The sequence below is a fragment of the Rattus norvegicus genome, chromosome 5 (genome assembly GCF_036323735.1).
Source record: "Rattus norvegicus strain BN/NHsdMcwi chromosome 5, GRCr8, whole genome shotgun sequence".
In the NCBI taxonomy this organism is placed as follows: Eukaryota; Metazoa; Chordata; class Mammalia; order Rodentia; family Muridae; genus Rattus; species Rattus norvegicus.
Window position 1 is genome coordinate 80,006,417 of NC_086023.1, and position 15,044 is coordinate 80,021,460.

At 43.3% G+C, this 15,044-nt stretch overlaps 1 protein-coding gene and 1 pseudogene across 2 annotated transcripts; both read right to left on the bottom strand.

Moving 5' to 3' along the window:
• Nucleotides 1–532: 532 nt before the first annotated feature.
• On the bottom strand, nt 533–9,676 carry LOC134478988 (zinc finger protein 37-like; annotated as a pseudogene).
• A 131-nt stretch (nt 9,677–9,807) lies between these two features.
• LOC134478986 (major urinary protein-like) lies at nt 9,808–13,280 on the bottom strand. 2 transcript variants are annotated; one of them, XM_063261288.1, is made up of 7 exons: nt 13,083–13,280; nt 12,641–12,774; nt 12,340–12,413; nt 11,555–11,665; nt 11,107–11,208; nt 10,891–10,936; nt 9,808–10,068 (listed from the first exon to the last, which is right to left on the bottom strand). In XM_063261288.1, exons 1-6 carry the CDS (start codon nt 13,263–13,265, stop codon nt 10,911–10,913), a joined length of 630 nt encoding a protein of 209 aa, XP_063117358.1. In that variant the 5' UTR covers nt 13,266–13,280; the 3' UTR covers nt 9,808–10,068; nt 10,891–10,910. The 2 variants fall into 2 exon arrangements, with proteins under 2 accessions (XP_063117358.1, XP_063117359.1); XM_063261289.1 differs by having other exon boundaries at nt 9,808–10,143.
• Nucleotides 13,281–15,044: the final 1,764 nt, after the last annotated feature.

The window sequence follows — 15,044 nt, forward strand, 5'->3', positions numbered from 1 at the left end:
CTGGTGGCAACCTGCCTTGAGAACTGGATGGGTAGAGAGATTGTTGCCAGGATCAGAGCATAGTCATAGGCAGTGTGGTATGGGATGGAGCAGAGCAGGTGAGAAGCTTTGCTGACTGAGATAAAGATATCTACCAGATTTCTTGGGGCACTATTGTGCCGGATCTAGTACAGGGTAAAAGAAAGCTTTTTTTATAATTTTACAACAACACAGTTGGATGGTGTTTTGCTAAGGCAAAATATGAAGGAATGTTTGACTGAAGCAGACACAGGAGAGATGATATTCTGCTAAAGCATTGAATTTGTAAAGTACTGGTGAGGGGCAGGTACAGGATAGAAGGAGGCCTGTCATTGGAGGAGAAGGAAGGATGGGCGGGAGAGAAGTTTGAAAGAAGAGGCTGAGACTGAGGGAGATAGGAAGAGACAGAAGGGAGAGATGGAGAGAAGCCATGGCAGGACAAGATGGCAGGTGATGTTAAGATTCTGCTCTGTGTATTTACAGGTTGTTATTAATGCTCTCAAGGGATGGATGGTACCGGGCTTTGTACGTTTAAGTGGACAATTATATCTTACCAATTGGGTCAAAGATTGTTGTTGTGTATTCTTTTATGTGAGGGTTTGAGTGTAAGAAAGTGTGCGGCTAGGATGTGTTTCCGCCAAGATACCTAGCAGACATCTTGGAGCACTGCGGTGCAGACATAGCTGGGTAAAAGACATCCATACTTTTTTATTTTTATATTTTTACAACATATTCATATACAAATATATCGTATGAATGCATATATATGTACACAGAGGCATAAAAAGACAGACACACATACACAGTCTTTGTCCACAGTGAGAACATACTATATACACCGTTCAACAATCTGATTTCTGTACTTAAACGATATAACAAGTACCATTCACTACAACACATTGCCAGCTGTTTTCCACATTTTTATTCAATTCTTATTAACAATATCTAGACAAAATCCCTCAAAGTTTTCTTTGAAGTCTTTAATTCTAGCACTTGGGAGGCAGAGACAGGTACATCTCTGTGAGTTCAAGGCCAGCCCGTTCTACATAAAAAGTTCAAGGTCAGCCTGGTCTACATAACAAGTTCTTGGCTAGCCAGCACTATATGGTAAGATTCTGTCTCAAACAAAACAAAACAAAAGAACTCCCTAAAGTTTTCTATTAGTTCGGAACCTAACGAAGACATTAACAAAGGAAGCTAGGCGATACCAGAGGATACCCTCGCCTATATTTTACACAGGTCCTAGTATTCAGTAAACATAAATGCAAAATAAATACTAATTGTGGTGACTAAGCACACGCATAAAAAGTACATGAATTACTGTATTTTACTGTTTCTTGCTCTAATTAACATTTTCACAAATGAGTGTGTGTGTGTGTGTGTGTGTGTGTGTGTGTGTGTGTGTGTGTGAACACGAGTACCATTTCTCAGGAGCACTGTACCCTGTCTTTAAAAGTTTTTCCCTCTGACCTATGGCTTGTAAATTAAACAAGTCTGGTTGGCCAGGTAGTCTCAGGGATTCTCTAATCTCAACTTTCCCAATTATGAGGTTATAAGAGCACAGCAGCACATTTAGATTTTGATGTGGGTCCTAGGGATGGGATTCAGATCTCTGTACCGCTTAACAAGCTTTTACTGATTACGTTATCTCCTCATCTCCTTGTTCACAATTTTAAGGGTTTCCTATTTTAAACTAAATACATCTTGAAGGTTAAACAATACCAAACCACTCAGCTGTCAGAGTTCCCACATTAATCTTCCTCCAGAGATTGCTCTTCCGAGTGAATTTTCATATGTTTGGTAAGAGAAGCATTTTGTTTGAAGGCTTTACCACATTCAACACACTCATAGGGTTTCTCTCCAGTGTGGGATCTCTGATGAATAACAAGTGGTGATTTTGCATTGAAGGCTTTTCCACACTCATAACATTCAAAGGGCTTCTCCCCTGTATGAGTTCTCTGATGTACAATGAGGTGTGACTTCTGACTAAAGGCTTTTCCATATTCTACACACTCATAGGGTTTCTCTCCTGTATGAACTCTCTGGTGTTGAGTAAGAACCTCAATTTGCTTAAAGGCCTTATCACATTGATTATATTCAAAGGGGCAACCCCCGGTGGGAGTTCTCAGATGGTAGGTAAGAGATGAGCTATGTCCAAAGGCTGCCGCACTCCTTACATTTATAAGGTTTCTTCTTCATGTGAGTTCTCTGATGGATAACTAGGTGTGACTTTTTGCTAAAAGTCTTCCCACATTCAGTACATTCAAATGGCTTCTCGCCTGTATGAATTCACATGTGTTTAGTCAGGGATGAGCCATACTTAAAAGCTTTGCCACATTCATTACATTCATAGGGTATTTCGCCCGTGTGTGTTCTCACATGTTCGGTGAGAGATGAATTATATCTGAAGGATTTGCCACATTCCTTACACTTGTACGGCTTCTCGCCCGTGTGAGATCTTATGTGTTGCATAAGGTTTGAGCTATGCCTAAAGGTTTTGCCACATTTGTTACATTTGTAGGGCTTTTCTCTGGTATGGATTCTCAGGTGGTCAGTGAGGGCATGATTGTGACCGTGGGCTTTGCCACACTGGACACACTTGTATGGCTTTTCCCCAGTGTGAGTTCTCTGATGTACGACGAGGTGGGACTTTTGGCTGAAAGCTATCCAGCATTCGTTACATTCATATGGTTTCTCCCTGGTATGAGTTCTTTGATGGTGAAGGAGCCCCTGTTTATGGCTGAGGACCTTCCCACATTGATTACATTCATACGGTTTCCCAGAACCCGGAGCCTTGTCGAGATTAGATGGACTATGGCAGGGTGATTTCCGTTTCTCCTCGGTCTGAATTTTGTCTTCCTTGTTATGGGACGCGCTATGATGGCATACTTTCTCACATTTCTTGCCTGTTTGGTTTTTGTCACTTTTACCAAACAATTTATTGTTGGGTGACTTGTCACATTTCTTTCTAGTTGAAATCTCATCTCTGTTCACATCGGATGCACAATGGCTGAGTGATTTCCTATGTTCGTTAGCTGTATCAGGTTTCTTTTTCGCAGAGTTTTTAATCTGACTGGGCAAGTCTAACTTCTGATTCAAGTTCTTCCCATACAAATTGGATTTATGCAATCTTTTTTCAGAAGGATCGTGTTTTGAATGGACATTTTTCTTCTCCAACAAAGTACACTCACTGCTTTTCTTACTGTTTGAACATTTCTTCCTGAATGTCACTTCTGTAGTTAGTTTCCTTTGGAATTTCTGCTTCCCCTCCGTCTGTGCACCATCTTGTTGGACCTCTAGAATAGAATTGATGAGAGATTCTTGTGATTTCTACACCCCCACTGAACTTCTGTATAAATTTCCTAAAGAGATGCCATCCTTGGTGGGGTTAAATATGTACCACCCTAACATCCCAATAATAAAATAAGCATCAGAAAGGACTGTCTCTGTCCTCTTGGACCCAATAGAAAGAAAGCTATAGTAAACCAGGGAAAAGAAAACTGAAAGAGTTCGCTGCTTAGAAACAGGATCTTGTAACCTTAGGGTAGATGATGAAATACACACAAGGAATGTGGAACAAACAATGCATTAAGTTAAAAAACAGATTTGTGGTTATGCCAGGTATGGTGGCACATGCCTATTATTCCCAGTACACGGGAGGTTGAAATACCTTTTCATAAGTTTGAGGTCAGCCAGGGCTACATAGCAAAGCATTACTAGTCTCCCCACTGTGATTAAATTTAGGATGCCATGATGTAAGTGTTATAAAAGCCATTCTTATCCTACTTACCCACACACAGAGGGAAGCAGAAATGTAGGACTACTTGTTCTCAAGAACATAGTGTACATAGTTTCACTTCCCTGTGACCTCTAAGTTGACAGTTCTTGTTCCTGGTGAAGTCTGGCTAAAGTCTCTACCCTTGGGTTGTAAGAGGTGTACTTTTGCCTATTCAATAAATCCCTCTAATTTTACTAAGGCTACCTAAAATAAACTAAAACAGAACACATCTTCCAAGGAGTACTGAAGAGCCAGCGGATGACTGGGGTGCTACCAAGGGCACTGCTCCTCCCTTCTTTTCCATGAGCAACGTACCAAGGACATTCTTACTAACTACCAACAACTCCATGATTCCTCTAAGTTCCCTGATGCTTTTGCAAAGTCATGAAATTCCTAGCAACTCACTTGGGAGATGCTTTACTGTATGGGTTTACAGTGGGTGTCCACCTGTTTTCCCAGTGACTTGTGGATTGCATGCCTTTGATCCTGTCACCATTCCAACAGGTGATGGTCAATTTCAAGTTGATTCATGGCCTGAACACTTGCTCATGTTCTTTTTCCTACACATTGCCCAATTGAAAAATGTACATTTAGAAACGCTCTTCTTCTCTCAGCCCAATCCCTTACCAGCTCTCTGTATAGAAATGGAACGGAGAAATTATCTGAGGTAAGAGTTTTAAACATTTAAAGAGAGAAACATAGGTAAGAGTGAATAGCCACTCCAGTTTCTATGGAGAAAACCAGAGCATCTGAATGGATGTCTAGAATTCTCACTTTTATGGAGGGCATTTAGGAGATCCTGGTTTGGGGTAAACTATGGTGGCTGCATTCATGGGGCAGAGTTCCAGACCAGTCAGGGCTACACAATAGAAATTTATGAGAGAGAAAGAGAGAGAGAGAGAGAGAGAGAGAGAGAGAGAGAGAGAGAGAGAGAGAGAGAGAATGTTTGGTGGAAATCTGTATAGTATAGAAGAGGGAGTCCAGAACTGAACTGGAGCCACTCTTTCACCCAGGAACTCAAGACTTGTACCCTGGGATAGAGAAATGAGCAGGACTCTCCGGGCAGCAGGACTCTCCATCTTCTGATACCCAGTGATGATGGGGGAAGACAGGGACAAATTTCCATCTTAAAGGACGTGATCAAGAATTATACCTGTTCTCTTGACATGTAAGATTAAAACAATCTTTGCCCGTGTGTACACATGTTCATCTGGATTTGTGCACATACCCACATGCCCGTGCATGTGCATGCCAGTTTCCCATCAAGCCATTCCTGGACTGTTTTCTTCATCTTAGGTTTGCAACAAGGTTTCTCACCAAACAGCTCACCAGTTGGCTAGACACGCTGGCCAACAAGTCCCAGCTCCGGTCTCCACCGCCTTGGTGCCAGATTACAGGTGTGCACCTCCAGGCACACCTTCTTACATGGAGGTTGAAGAGCTGAACTCAGGGTCATGCTCATGAGGCCAGTACTTTACAAACTGAGCCATCTCTCTAGCCCAATAACCAACTTCCTACAGGGATGGATGGAGCTGTCACAATGAGTATCCACTCCCCTAAAAGACAGAAAGTATGAAAAGACAACTTCACTATGAAGGTTTTATGAATCACAGTCCTACTACGCGACAAGATCATACCAGGGCACTAATAATTGATGAAGGTTAAATAATTTTCTCTTCCTTTCTTGTTTTTTTCTTGCTTTTCAAGGCAGGGTTTCTTTGTATAGCCCTGGCAGTCCTTGAACTCACTCTGTAGTCCAGGCTGGCCTCAAACTCACATAGATCTGTCTGCCTATGACTCCTAAGTGACAAGATCAGAGGTGTATGTATCCCCCTTCTCAGGAAATAATTTTCTTAATTTGAGACAGCAACTGGAACCTGAATTTTAAGAGAAACCAAATGTCACTTCAGAAACTGAAGCATTGGCTCACTGGGACCTGCAAGTGCAGGTAATGCTTATGAGTGACACATCTGTACTGCGAATCAGGGAATGTGGACTCGTTAAACCCTCCTAAGTACTAGACTTAGAGATAAGACAAGCCGGATTCGTGTAGTGTCAGTGACAACTAAGAAAAACCAACAAATGGGACTTGACAAGAGGATCATAAAACACACGTCATACGCAGGGAGGGTTAAGGGAGCCTCTGACTAATAAGAATGAGACTTTCTATTTCTAATTCTATTCTAATTCTAATTCTTTTCTAATTCTATATAGCTGAATTTCCTACAAGCCACTCCAATAAGAAGGTATGAAAAAGACGTCGGAGATGTCTACCCATAAGCTGCCAGTCTAGAAAAATTAGCTTGTATTTGCATACTGGGAGATCTTTTGGAAAGATGCAATAGAGGACTAGTACACCAGGACAAATGACATTAAGGAACCATCAGCAAACTAAGGAGAGCTGGTAACTCATCCATTTAAAGACACAGCAATCCAGAGACTAAGCCACTACCCAAAGACCATACATGGGCTGACCCTGGGCTCCAACCTCATAGGTAGCAATGAATAGCCTAGTAAGAGCACCAGTGGAAGGGGAAGCCCTTGGTCCTGCCAAGACTGAACGCCCAGTGAACGTGATTGTTGAAGGAGGGTGGTAATGGGGGGAGGATGGTGAGGGGAAGCCCATATAGAAGTGGAGGGGGAGGGATTAGGGGGATGTTGGCCAGGAAATCTGGAAGGGGAATACAATCGAAATGTAAATAAGAAATACTCAAGTTAATAAAGATAAAAAAAATAAAGGCACAGCAAGAACTTAAGGTTGACAGCCATTAACAAGGGCACTAGAGGGCAAGAAGGTTGACTAGAGAGTGATTGTGTAAGTTACTTTCATATTGCTGTGATAAAATGCCATGACTGTGTCAACAAGGGGCAGATGGTTTCAGAGAGATACGCCCCTCTCTACACTCATGACAGGGAAGCATGGCAGCCAGGGACCGTCACAGAGCAGGAAGCTGAAAGTCACATCTTGACCTGTAAGTAGGAAACAGGCCATACCTCTGTGTGTGGCACACACATGCTGGGCCGGCCCTAATGAAAACACCCACCAACTGGGTGATGTCTCAAATGCCTGAGACTATGGGGGAATATCTCATTCAAATCATCCCAGGGATTAAGGACCAATGGACACTTACAGAGCAGGGGTATGAGGAGTTTTGTAGTCAATGGAAGGAAACAAAATTATTGGGAGTGTCCACCATCTCCAGAGATGCAGAAAAGAGACTGATCTAAGAATGTCTAAATTTATTACGAGAATATATGACAATTAGGGAACTTTTGTGCAGGGAGGGGACAGGAAAAATTGAGGATTCTTTTTTAAATATGGTGAAGAGGAATGAGATTGAATGTTGAAGAGTCTTCTGGAGGCTAAGCAATAAGTATACAGTAGGGAAGGGGCTAGGTGAGGGAGGTGACTTCAGGCTACTGAGCACTGGATTTCAGCTTTGTCCCTACCACTGTCAGAATGGTGACTGACTATACTCTTACTCCTTATGGAAGACCATGCCTCTCGGCTACCCTATAGCATGGCATTTGGAATTGCTGCACCTCCTCTATAAAGAGATTATCCATGCCTACCCCTGAGCCAGGCGGCTAGCTCTTACCATTTGAAAGTGAGCTACAGTGGGTAACTATCACATCCAAGCAGTGATTTAAGGAGTAATTAAGTGGTTCAATTCACCCATTCTTTTCTTCTCCATGAAATAAAAGCTTGTGGCGAGCTGCTCATGTGGACAGGTTTACAGGAGAAGGTGATATTAGAATCTCCAAGGTAAGAAAATTCCTGTACTGTGAATTCCTTTTCTCCTGAGAGATTCTGGTGTTTTTTCTACTAGTTCCTGGTTAAGAGACAAAAACCGGGAATTTTAAGAAAAAAATATTTTTTCCATATTGGGGATCAAATCTAGGTCCTTGTGAGAAATCACTCTCTATTCTGAGCTGTATCCCCAGCCCTAATGAAAGTTTTCAAATTACTCTTTGAAGAATTCCAAGCTTACCACCAAGAAACTAAAGACTTATTGCACTGGTTCCCGTTTTCTTGAGTCTGTGCAGACTACTTGGGCTGTCCTTATTCACCTTTCCTGAAGAACACCGCTCCTCTTCTCCATCCAACTTAGAGACTGGGACTTGTCTGGGATCTTGATTTCCTACTCATAAGAAATGGTAGACACTGAGGGTTGGACCAACCACTTCAGAAATCAAGCCCCAACTTTTTACTTCAGGGTCTTTCAAGGCTAATGAACATATATGGCTTCTGATGTTTCAAAATAAGGATGCCCATGAACCTCAACTAAGCACACCTTCCCTTTTGGAGGCAATGACACAAGCATCATTCCTAGCACTTGTTGCTATTCTGTCTAAGCTCCACCCCCACAGCTACTTGTCAGCAGCCAGGTATGCTCTGCCCCACAGTTGGCTAGCAAATGGCATGTATAGTACCTGACACAATAAAAGGAGCTGCTTGCCCCCCCCACCTCTTATTCCCTCTTACCCTCTCTTTCCCCTCTTGCTCTTTCTTGTTCTCTGTTCTTGTCCCATCCCCCTCCCCCATGTGCCCATGACTGGGCCACCTGTCCTCTCTCCTACTCTTCTCTCATTAAACCTCGTCACGTGAAACCATGGTGTCTTAGTATTTTCTGTCCAGTCAAGGGTTGAGATAAAAAAACCCTAACAGTACTAAAAAGGGATCAAAAGTCCCTGACCAACCAACCAACCACCACGACCACCACCACCACCACCACCACCACCACCACCACTGCCAAAATAAAACAAAACAAAACAAGAAAACATCAAGGGGAAAAATGAAGGACTTGAGGAAGAAGGGACCGCAGGGAACATATTCTGGGTGGAGGTGAACTGTTCTTACCTATTGAGGCTGGATTGTTGCAGTTCTCTAGCTTTGTATCCTTGTACACATTTCTCTGCCCAGGTTCCAGCTGCTCCCATTCTTCTGAGGAAAAGCCACAGACACATCCATGAATGTTACTGACTCCTATCATTCTTATTCAGTCCACAGAGAATTAGACAGTTCGACCACAACAACGCTCACCGCTTCCCCCTCTTCTTCTTTACAAAGGGATTGGCTCTGTCTCTGGTGTTTAGAATTTCTTCCTTGGCTTTGAATGTTTCTCCTATTTCACATCTCATTTCCACAAAGTATTTGTTATCGAAGGGGGAAGGCTTTAGGTGAACTCCAGCCGCCATGTTGACCTGGGACTAGCGAGTTTGTTTGGACCTTTCTCTGGGTTGCGGTCCCTTGGCTTATGGCAACATTGTCAGACCATTTTCTATCTTCCACAGATTCCTGGACTGGAACTGTTACCTAATTTTGTAAGTATTCTCAAGGATAGCTTAGCTTGTGAACACTTTGTTATTTTGTCTCTAAACTTTTGCCAGTACTAAAAGTGAAAAGCCAGGCACGGTGGTGCATGGATGAGGCTGAAGTCACTGAGGAGGCTTTAGTAAGAGAATGATGTGGACCGTAGCAGGGGGGGGGAGACAGAGAGACAGAGAGAGATTTCAGCAAAATTGGTTGGCTCTCTCAACAGCTTTTTGCCATAATATACCAAACCACAACAAGAACTTGATTCAGGATCCTGAGCTTGATCCAAATTTAATCTCTCGAACTAGGGGCCAGAAGATGCTATGGGGTGCTGGGCAAACTTTTGTCTTTATCCATTGGGCCTCTAATGACCAGACCTCCCCCGACCCCTAGCGTGTCCTGAACCATGCTGAGCAGCCATAGCCTTAGAAAGATGTGTCTCTCCTAGATCTGTTAGAAAAGATAGTCTATGGATGGAAGAATCGTGCAGCAAGTCTCATGTGTCTAAGGTCCTTATAAAGCCTCTAAGGCAGGAGCCCTAGAGGGCATTCATCAGGTCTTGGGACTGCTCCAGAGGTGGTGAGATCCTGAGACTCAGCTTAGATTCTGGGACATGAGGAAGGATCTTGGGTACAGGACTAAGGAGGTCCCCTCATTCTCTCATGGGTTAGCCCTCTGGACACATAGACATACATTTAAGTGCAAGGGTAATCATTTATTGAACTGCAAGAGCAAGAAATTTGTGCGGAATGATCATGGGTGGGGCAAAGAGAAATTTAAGAAAGCTTTTAATTCTCGATGTGTTGTCCTGGGTAACTAGGGAAGATGCTGGAGAGACCGGGATTGCACTTTTCTGTGAGACAGGATGGAAATCAGATCGCAGAATTTGTCTCAGGATGCTCCATGGACAGGAAATGGTGATGCTGGAGTCCTGGTGAGAAGTCTCCACTCAGCACTGAGTAATCAAGGAAGAAAGGATACAGGAACCCATTAAGCACTTCTTGGATTGACTTCTGGACAGAGAGGCACTCTGTTGTATAGAACAAAGGATGAAGAAATAGATCTTGCCCTGCAATCTAATCAACATTATTTGCCAGAAAACAGGGATTAAAGACATAGAATAAATTACACTTTCCTTATGGATGGCCTATGAAAAATGAAGTAATGAAAGGTCTGAGGCTTGGTTCCACAACCTTTGGCTCTGAAGAATGGTCATTGCCTTGAGGAATAATGGTGAAAGCCTTGGCCACTTGTAAAGACTTTCCTACATTATCTGAGTGAAGTCTTGGGAAGTGGGAAAGAGGGGTCAAAGGAGTCTGCTCGCCAGACTGGAAGAGAAGTGGAGATCATGCAACTCCACTTCCAGGTAAGAAGCCAAGGTTGTATGGAGTACAGATGAAGATCTTATTCTCCAGAGTGGGATGGATTAGGACCACAGACTCTGAAGACCAGTCATACTCACATCCTGCTACTCTCTGTTTCAAACTTTAACTCTTAATGACACTTAACACATCGCTGAGCCATTTTTACACAACTGTGCAGCAACTATGGAAAACTCACTCCCTTGTTTTCTTGCCTAAGTGCTTCGTTCACTTTACATTAGAGCTCAAAATAGGACCAGATAGTCACAAATCCACATAATTCAGTCATTTTTCAAACTCTCCTCAAAGACTCCTTATCAAATTATTCTTATAATAATTTGGGGGCACAATACTAATGCTTTTGGAAGGCCTGGTCCATGCCCACCCACCCCTTGCTCTCACTGGAGATTGCCCACCTGGAGGCTCAGGCCTTTCTTCATCCTCGGGCCTGGAGACAGCGATCTGCAGGGTGAGAGCAAGAACGTGTTCAGGTACCAGGTCCACGTTATTCCCCGAAGAGAAAATGAGGTACCTCTACAGCTTTCAACAAATAGCTGATAGCCAATCCCCCAGGGTCATTTCTTCTATGATATGATATTCAGAACGAGAAAAATAAGTGAGTCCTGACTTACCAGTCTTGGTTAGATCAATGATATTGTCCCTAGTGATTCCATGCGCCTCACATAGTTTTGCAAACTTTTCCTTGATGTCTGAACTCAGATCCTTTGTTCTGCCTGTGAAAAGAGCAGCAGTGAGTGTAGCAGCTGTGTCCTAGGCATTGACCACAGAACTAAGTGAGGGGACAGGGGCAGCCCCATAAGGTTGAGAAAATGGCTGGTGACATTGTTGACAGGAGTGGGTCCAATCTATCCTGAATGTGGCACCCACGGAATGGCCTTCTGGCACACGGAGAGATTTCAGAGTGTGCCCATCACTGTGCTTGAGGCAGGATGCAGGTGAACATCGTCGACCTTCAGGAAGTGAGGAAGAGGCAGGACCAAGCTGGGAAGACTATACTAAAGCTCGAGTTTCCTTCCTGTTTTCCCACTCCAAATCAGTGTCCGTGTGGAAATACTTTACCGTAGAGCACCATCGCCTGGAAGGTTTCCCCGTTCTTGAAATTAATGAGATGAAACATGACATATCTGTCATAGTCTGTCTTCAGTATAGTAAATGTATTCCCTCCGTCATCTGTGGAGGAAATGGGACACAGCTCAGAAATTCTCTGGTCTGCATGAAATTATGTAAACCCTTTACCTGTACTACCCCAAACATAAAAATCATTAAAATACATATCCTGGAAGAGATGTGGGGCGGAGATGTCTGCTGCTTCCCATCTGTAGCCTTCTGGACTTGATGAAGTAACTTCTAAGGAAGGGGCCCTGGGACCATGCCCACTAGAGAACACTTAGCCACTGCAGTGACTCACTCTCTCTCATCCTCTCTGAGGCTCACCTACCTCCCTCAGCACCTTCAAGCGACACGTCTGCCTTTCATAAGTCTGCCTTCTCACATGGCTACATCCTGAGCAATGTACACCGGTGCTAGCTACTGGGCAGTATCACATTCCACCTCACCATACTTATCTCCCTTGCCTGCCACAGGGTGCTAGCTATTAGATGGCCCCCATGTCCCTGGCTAAATCAACCATGTCAGGAAGTGCTTGAGATTCTACAAGGGGTTGTGGTGAGTTCCCTAGTAGAAAGTTTGACTGGGAGGTGCAAGTTCCTGAGTTCAATTCCCAGAAACACATAGACACACACACACACACACACACACACACACACACACACACACACAAGATAATGGTAGTAGGGTTTACTAAATTACTTGTGGATAGATATATAGACATTCTATATACTTACACTCAACAAAATATTCGCCATCCTCTGGCGTTTTGTAGGCAACCAAATATAGTTCCCTGCACTCTCCATTTTCCCTGTAAAACAGAGCAAGCTGATGCTTAGGGGATTTTTGATCTGGCTGGCTTCTTCACCCTCTACTCTATAGGTATCTCCAGTTTCTCATTCCATTTTACTTTTGAATATTTTTGCAAAATTAGCAAAATGGCTTTTTAAAGGTTATTTCGTTTCTGTCTGATACTTTAGTAATCAGGAATTTGCGCTTATTTATTCTTCCTCAGCTAAGGGCAAACACCTCACTTACTTAATACGGAACTTGAAGCCTAAGGAATTCTCCAAGACATCGATGTGCTGCATAAAAACTCTCATGCTGCCATTCTCTTCAATCTTTTCTCGTTTGTTAGAGGCCACGACAATAGAAAACCAATCCCCATTGAGCTGTAATGGATAAGAAAATGCTTAAGGGAGAAGGGGGCAGGGATATCACATGGACGTGTTTCTTCTTGAATTTGGCTTGATAGAGTTGTCACAATACCTAACATTCTGCCCCTGCCTCTCAGTGAGAGCAGAGGTCCCCAAATCTTGTTAGATCTGAATAGCATACAACTGGTCTTATTTCAATGTCTGAGGCCATTCATTTGTCTAATAGAACAGGCCACTGTACCCATCCCCTCAGCGGACCCGCTTGGCTTCAAGAGTTCCCCAAAACACTCTCTGAGTCAGAAGTTACTATTCGCTGAGCCTACCTTGTCCACATCGAGGTTCCCTCTTGTGGAACTAGCGTCTTCTGCATGGCCACAGACCAGGGTCAGGCCCAGACTCAGCAGCAGCAGCAACAGCTTCATGTTGGTAGGGAATAGAATTGCCTCTCTGTCGGGACAATCTCTTTGCTGATGGTGCCCACACTCCACCTCCAGCACGTTGCTCATCTTTATACTCTCTTTGGGTTCGAGTGTTTTTTTTTCCTTCTCATATGGGCCTCCTTCCCTCAGGCTTTTTGGAATGTTTTCTCATGTACTGATGTGAAGCCAAGGATTGTTCCTGCCCTTTCCAACTTGGCAATCTCATCTCCTATGGATTGATTTTTTTCACTAATACATTTCACAAAGCATATTCCCAAGAAAAACAGTGGGTGTTCAAGAGGGCTACCTGGAACCAGATGCAACTTTGGATCTGACTTGGAATCAGAAAGCCAGTAATGGAGTGGGCGGGTACTGAACTGGAAGGTCAAGCATGGAGAGAATCTTTGCTTCAAGACTTGAGTGGAGTGTGGAAGAAGCTGAATTACTTGGGTTTTCTTTGAAAACATTCACATTTCATGTGTATGAGCATTGGTTTTGCATGTGTACCATGCACACACCTGGGGCCAAGAAAGTCAGAAGGATGTAAAAGAAGGAGTCAGATTCTTTGAAACCTTTTCTTGCTGAGGACCCAGGTTCAATTCCTAGCACTCACATGGCATCTCAAACTGACTCTAGCTCCAGTCACAGGAAATGACCCTCTTTTGGTCCTTGTGATCTCCTATACACATGTGGTACATATGAGCTCACTCATTCAGTCACATATGCATAAAAATAATAAATCGTTATTTAAAAAGATTATCAGGAAGGATCTTCCGAAGCTAAGCTGACAGCCCCCAACCCCAAACCCACCCCAAAAGATTGACCTCAGAATGCAAACTGCTAACTTAGTAAGGTGAACTGCTTCAGCTGTTTACCTCAGAGAATGTTGGACTTTAAATGACTGGACATAATCTCATCATTAAAGAAAAACAAAGGTATTTTTCAAAGTCATATTTGCTGATGGAGGTCCAAGTAGAAATGATGTCAAGAGTCTGCTCACAAAGAAACACAGATATAATAGGAACATATTTTGTATCTGTATAAATTGTATTTACCCTGGAACTAGAAACATAAAATAGTGTTTGATGTGGGGAAATAAAGAATTCAAGAAGGAGGCAAGTCCTCGATAGGGTTTATTTCCACTTTGCATCAACTGTCTATAGTATGTACTATTTATTTTCATCTTTCCATAGTGTTAGCTAAGACTCAGAAAGATCAAGTAACTATACAAGGCCATACAGCAAGTCAGCGAGAGAACTTAGATTTAAACCCAAGTCTGTCCATCTGACTCAGGAGCCTTTGTTCTTATTAACTCCACTACACAGGTCGGGATGTTTTTACATGAAGGGAGGATGGTTAAATAGGAGAAAGAGGAATAAACAGCACTGTAGAGCTCCAGACACATCGGACTGAAACTGCACGTGGGTTTCTTTAAAATATGGAGGAGTGGATGTAGCTTGAGATTCAATGAGACATGACTACTGGCCCCTCTTGGTCTATAAGCACTTGGTAAATGCTTGACTAGGGGACTATCATTTTTCTTTTCTCCTCCTCCTCTTTCTCCTGCTCCTCTCCCCTCCTCTTCTTTTTTTGGTTGATTGCGGTGTGTGTGCACACATGTGCACACATGTGCACACGCCTGTCCCTTTGCTAGTATACGCAGGAGTCAGAACAGGGTGCCAGTTGTCTCCCTCTGTCTCCTTTTACTTTATCCCCTTCAGACAGGGTCTCCCTCTGAATCTGGGACTTAGTGTGTTTCAGATAGGCTGTCCGGCCAGTAAGTCACAGCAATCCTCCAGACTCCACCATCTACCTAGTGGTGGGGTTAAATGCAGCCATGACCACGTTTTTTAATGTGAGTTCTGA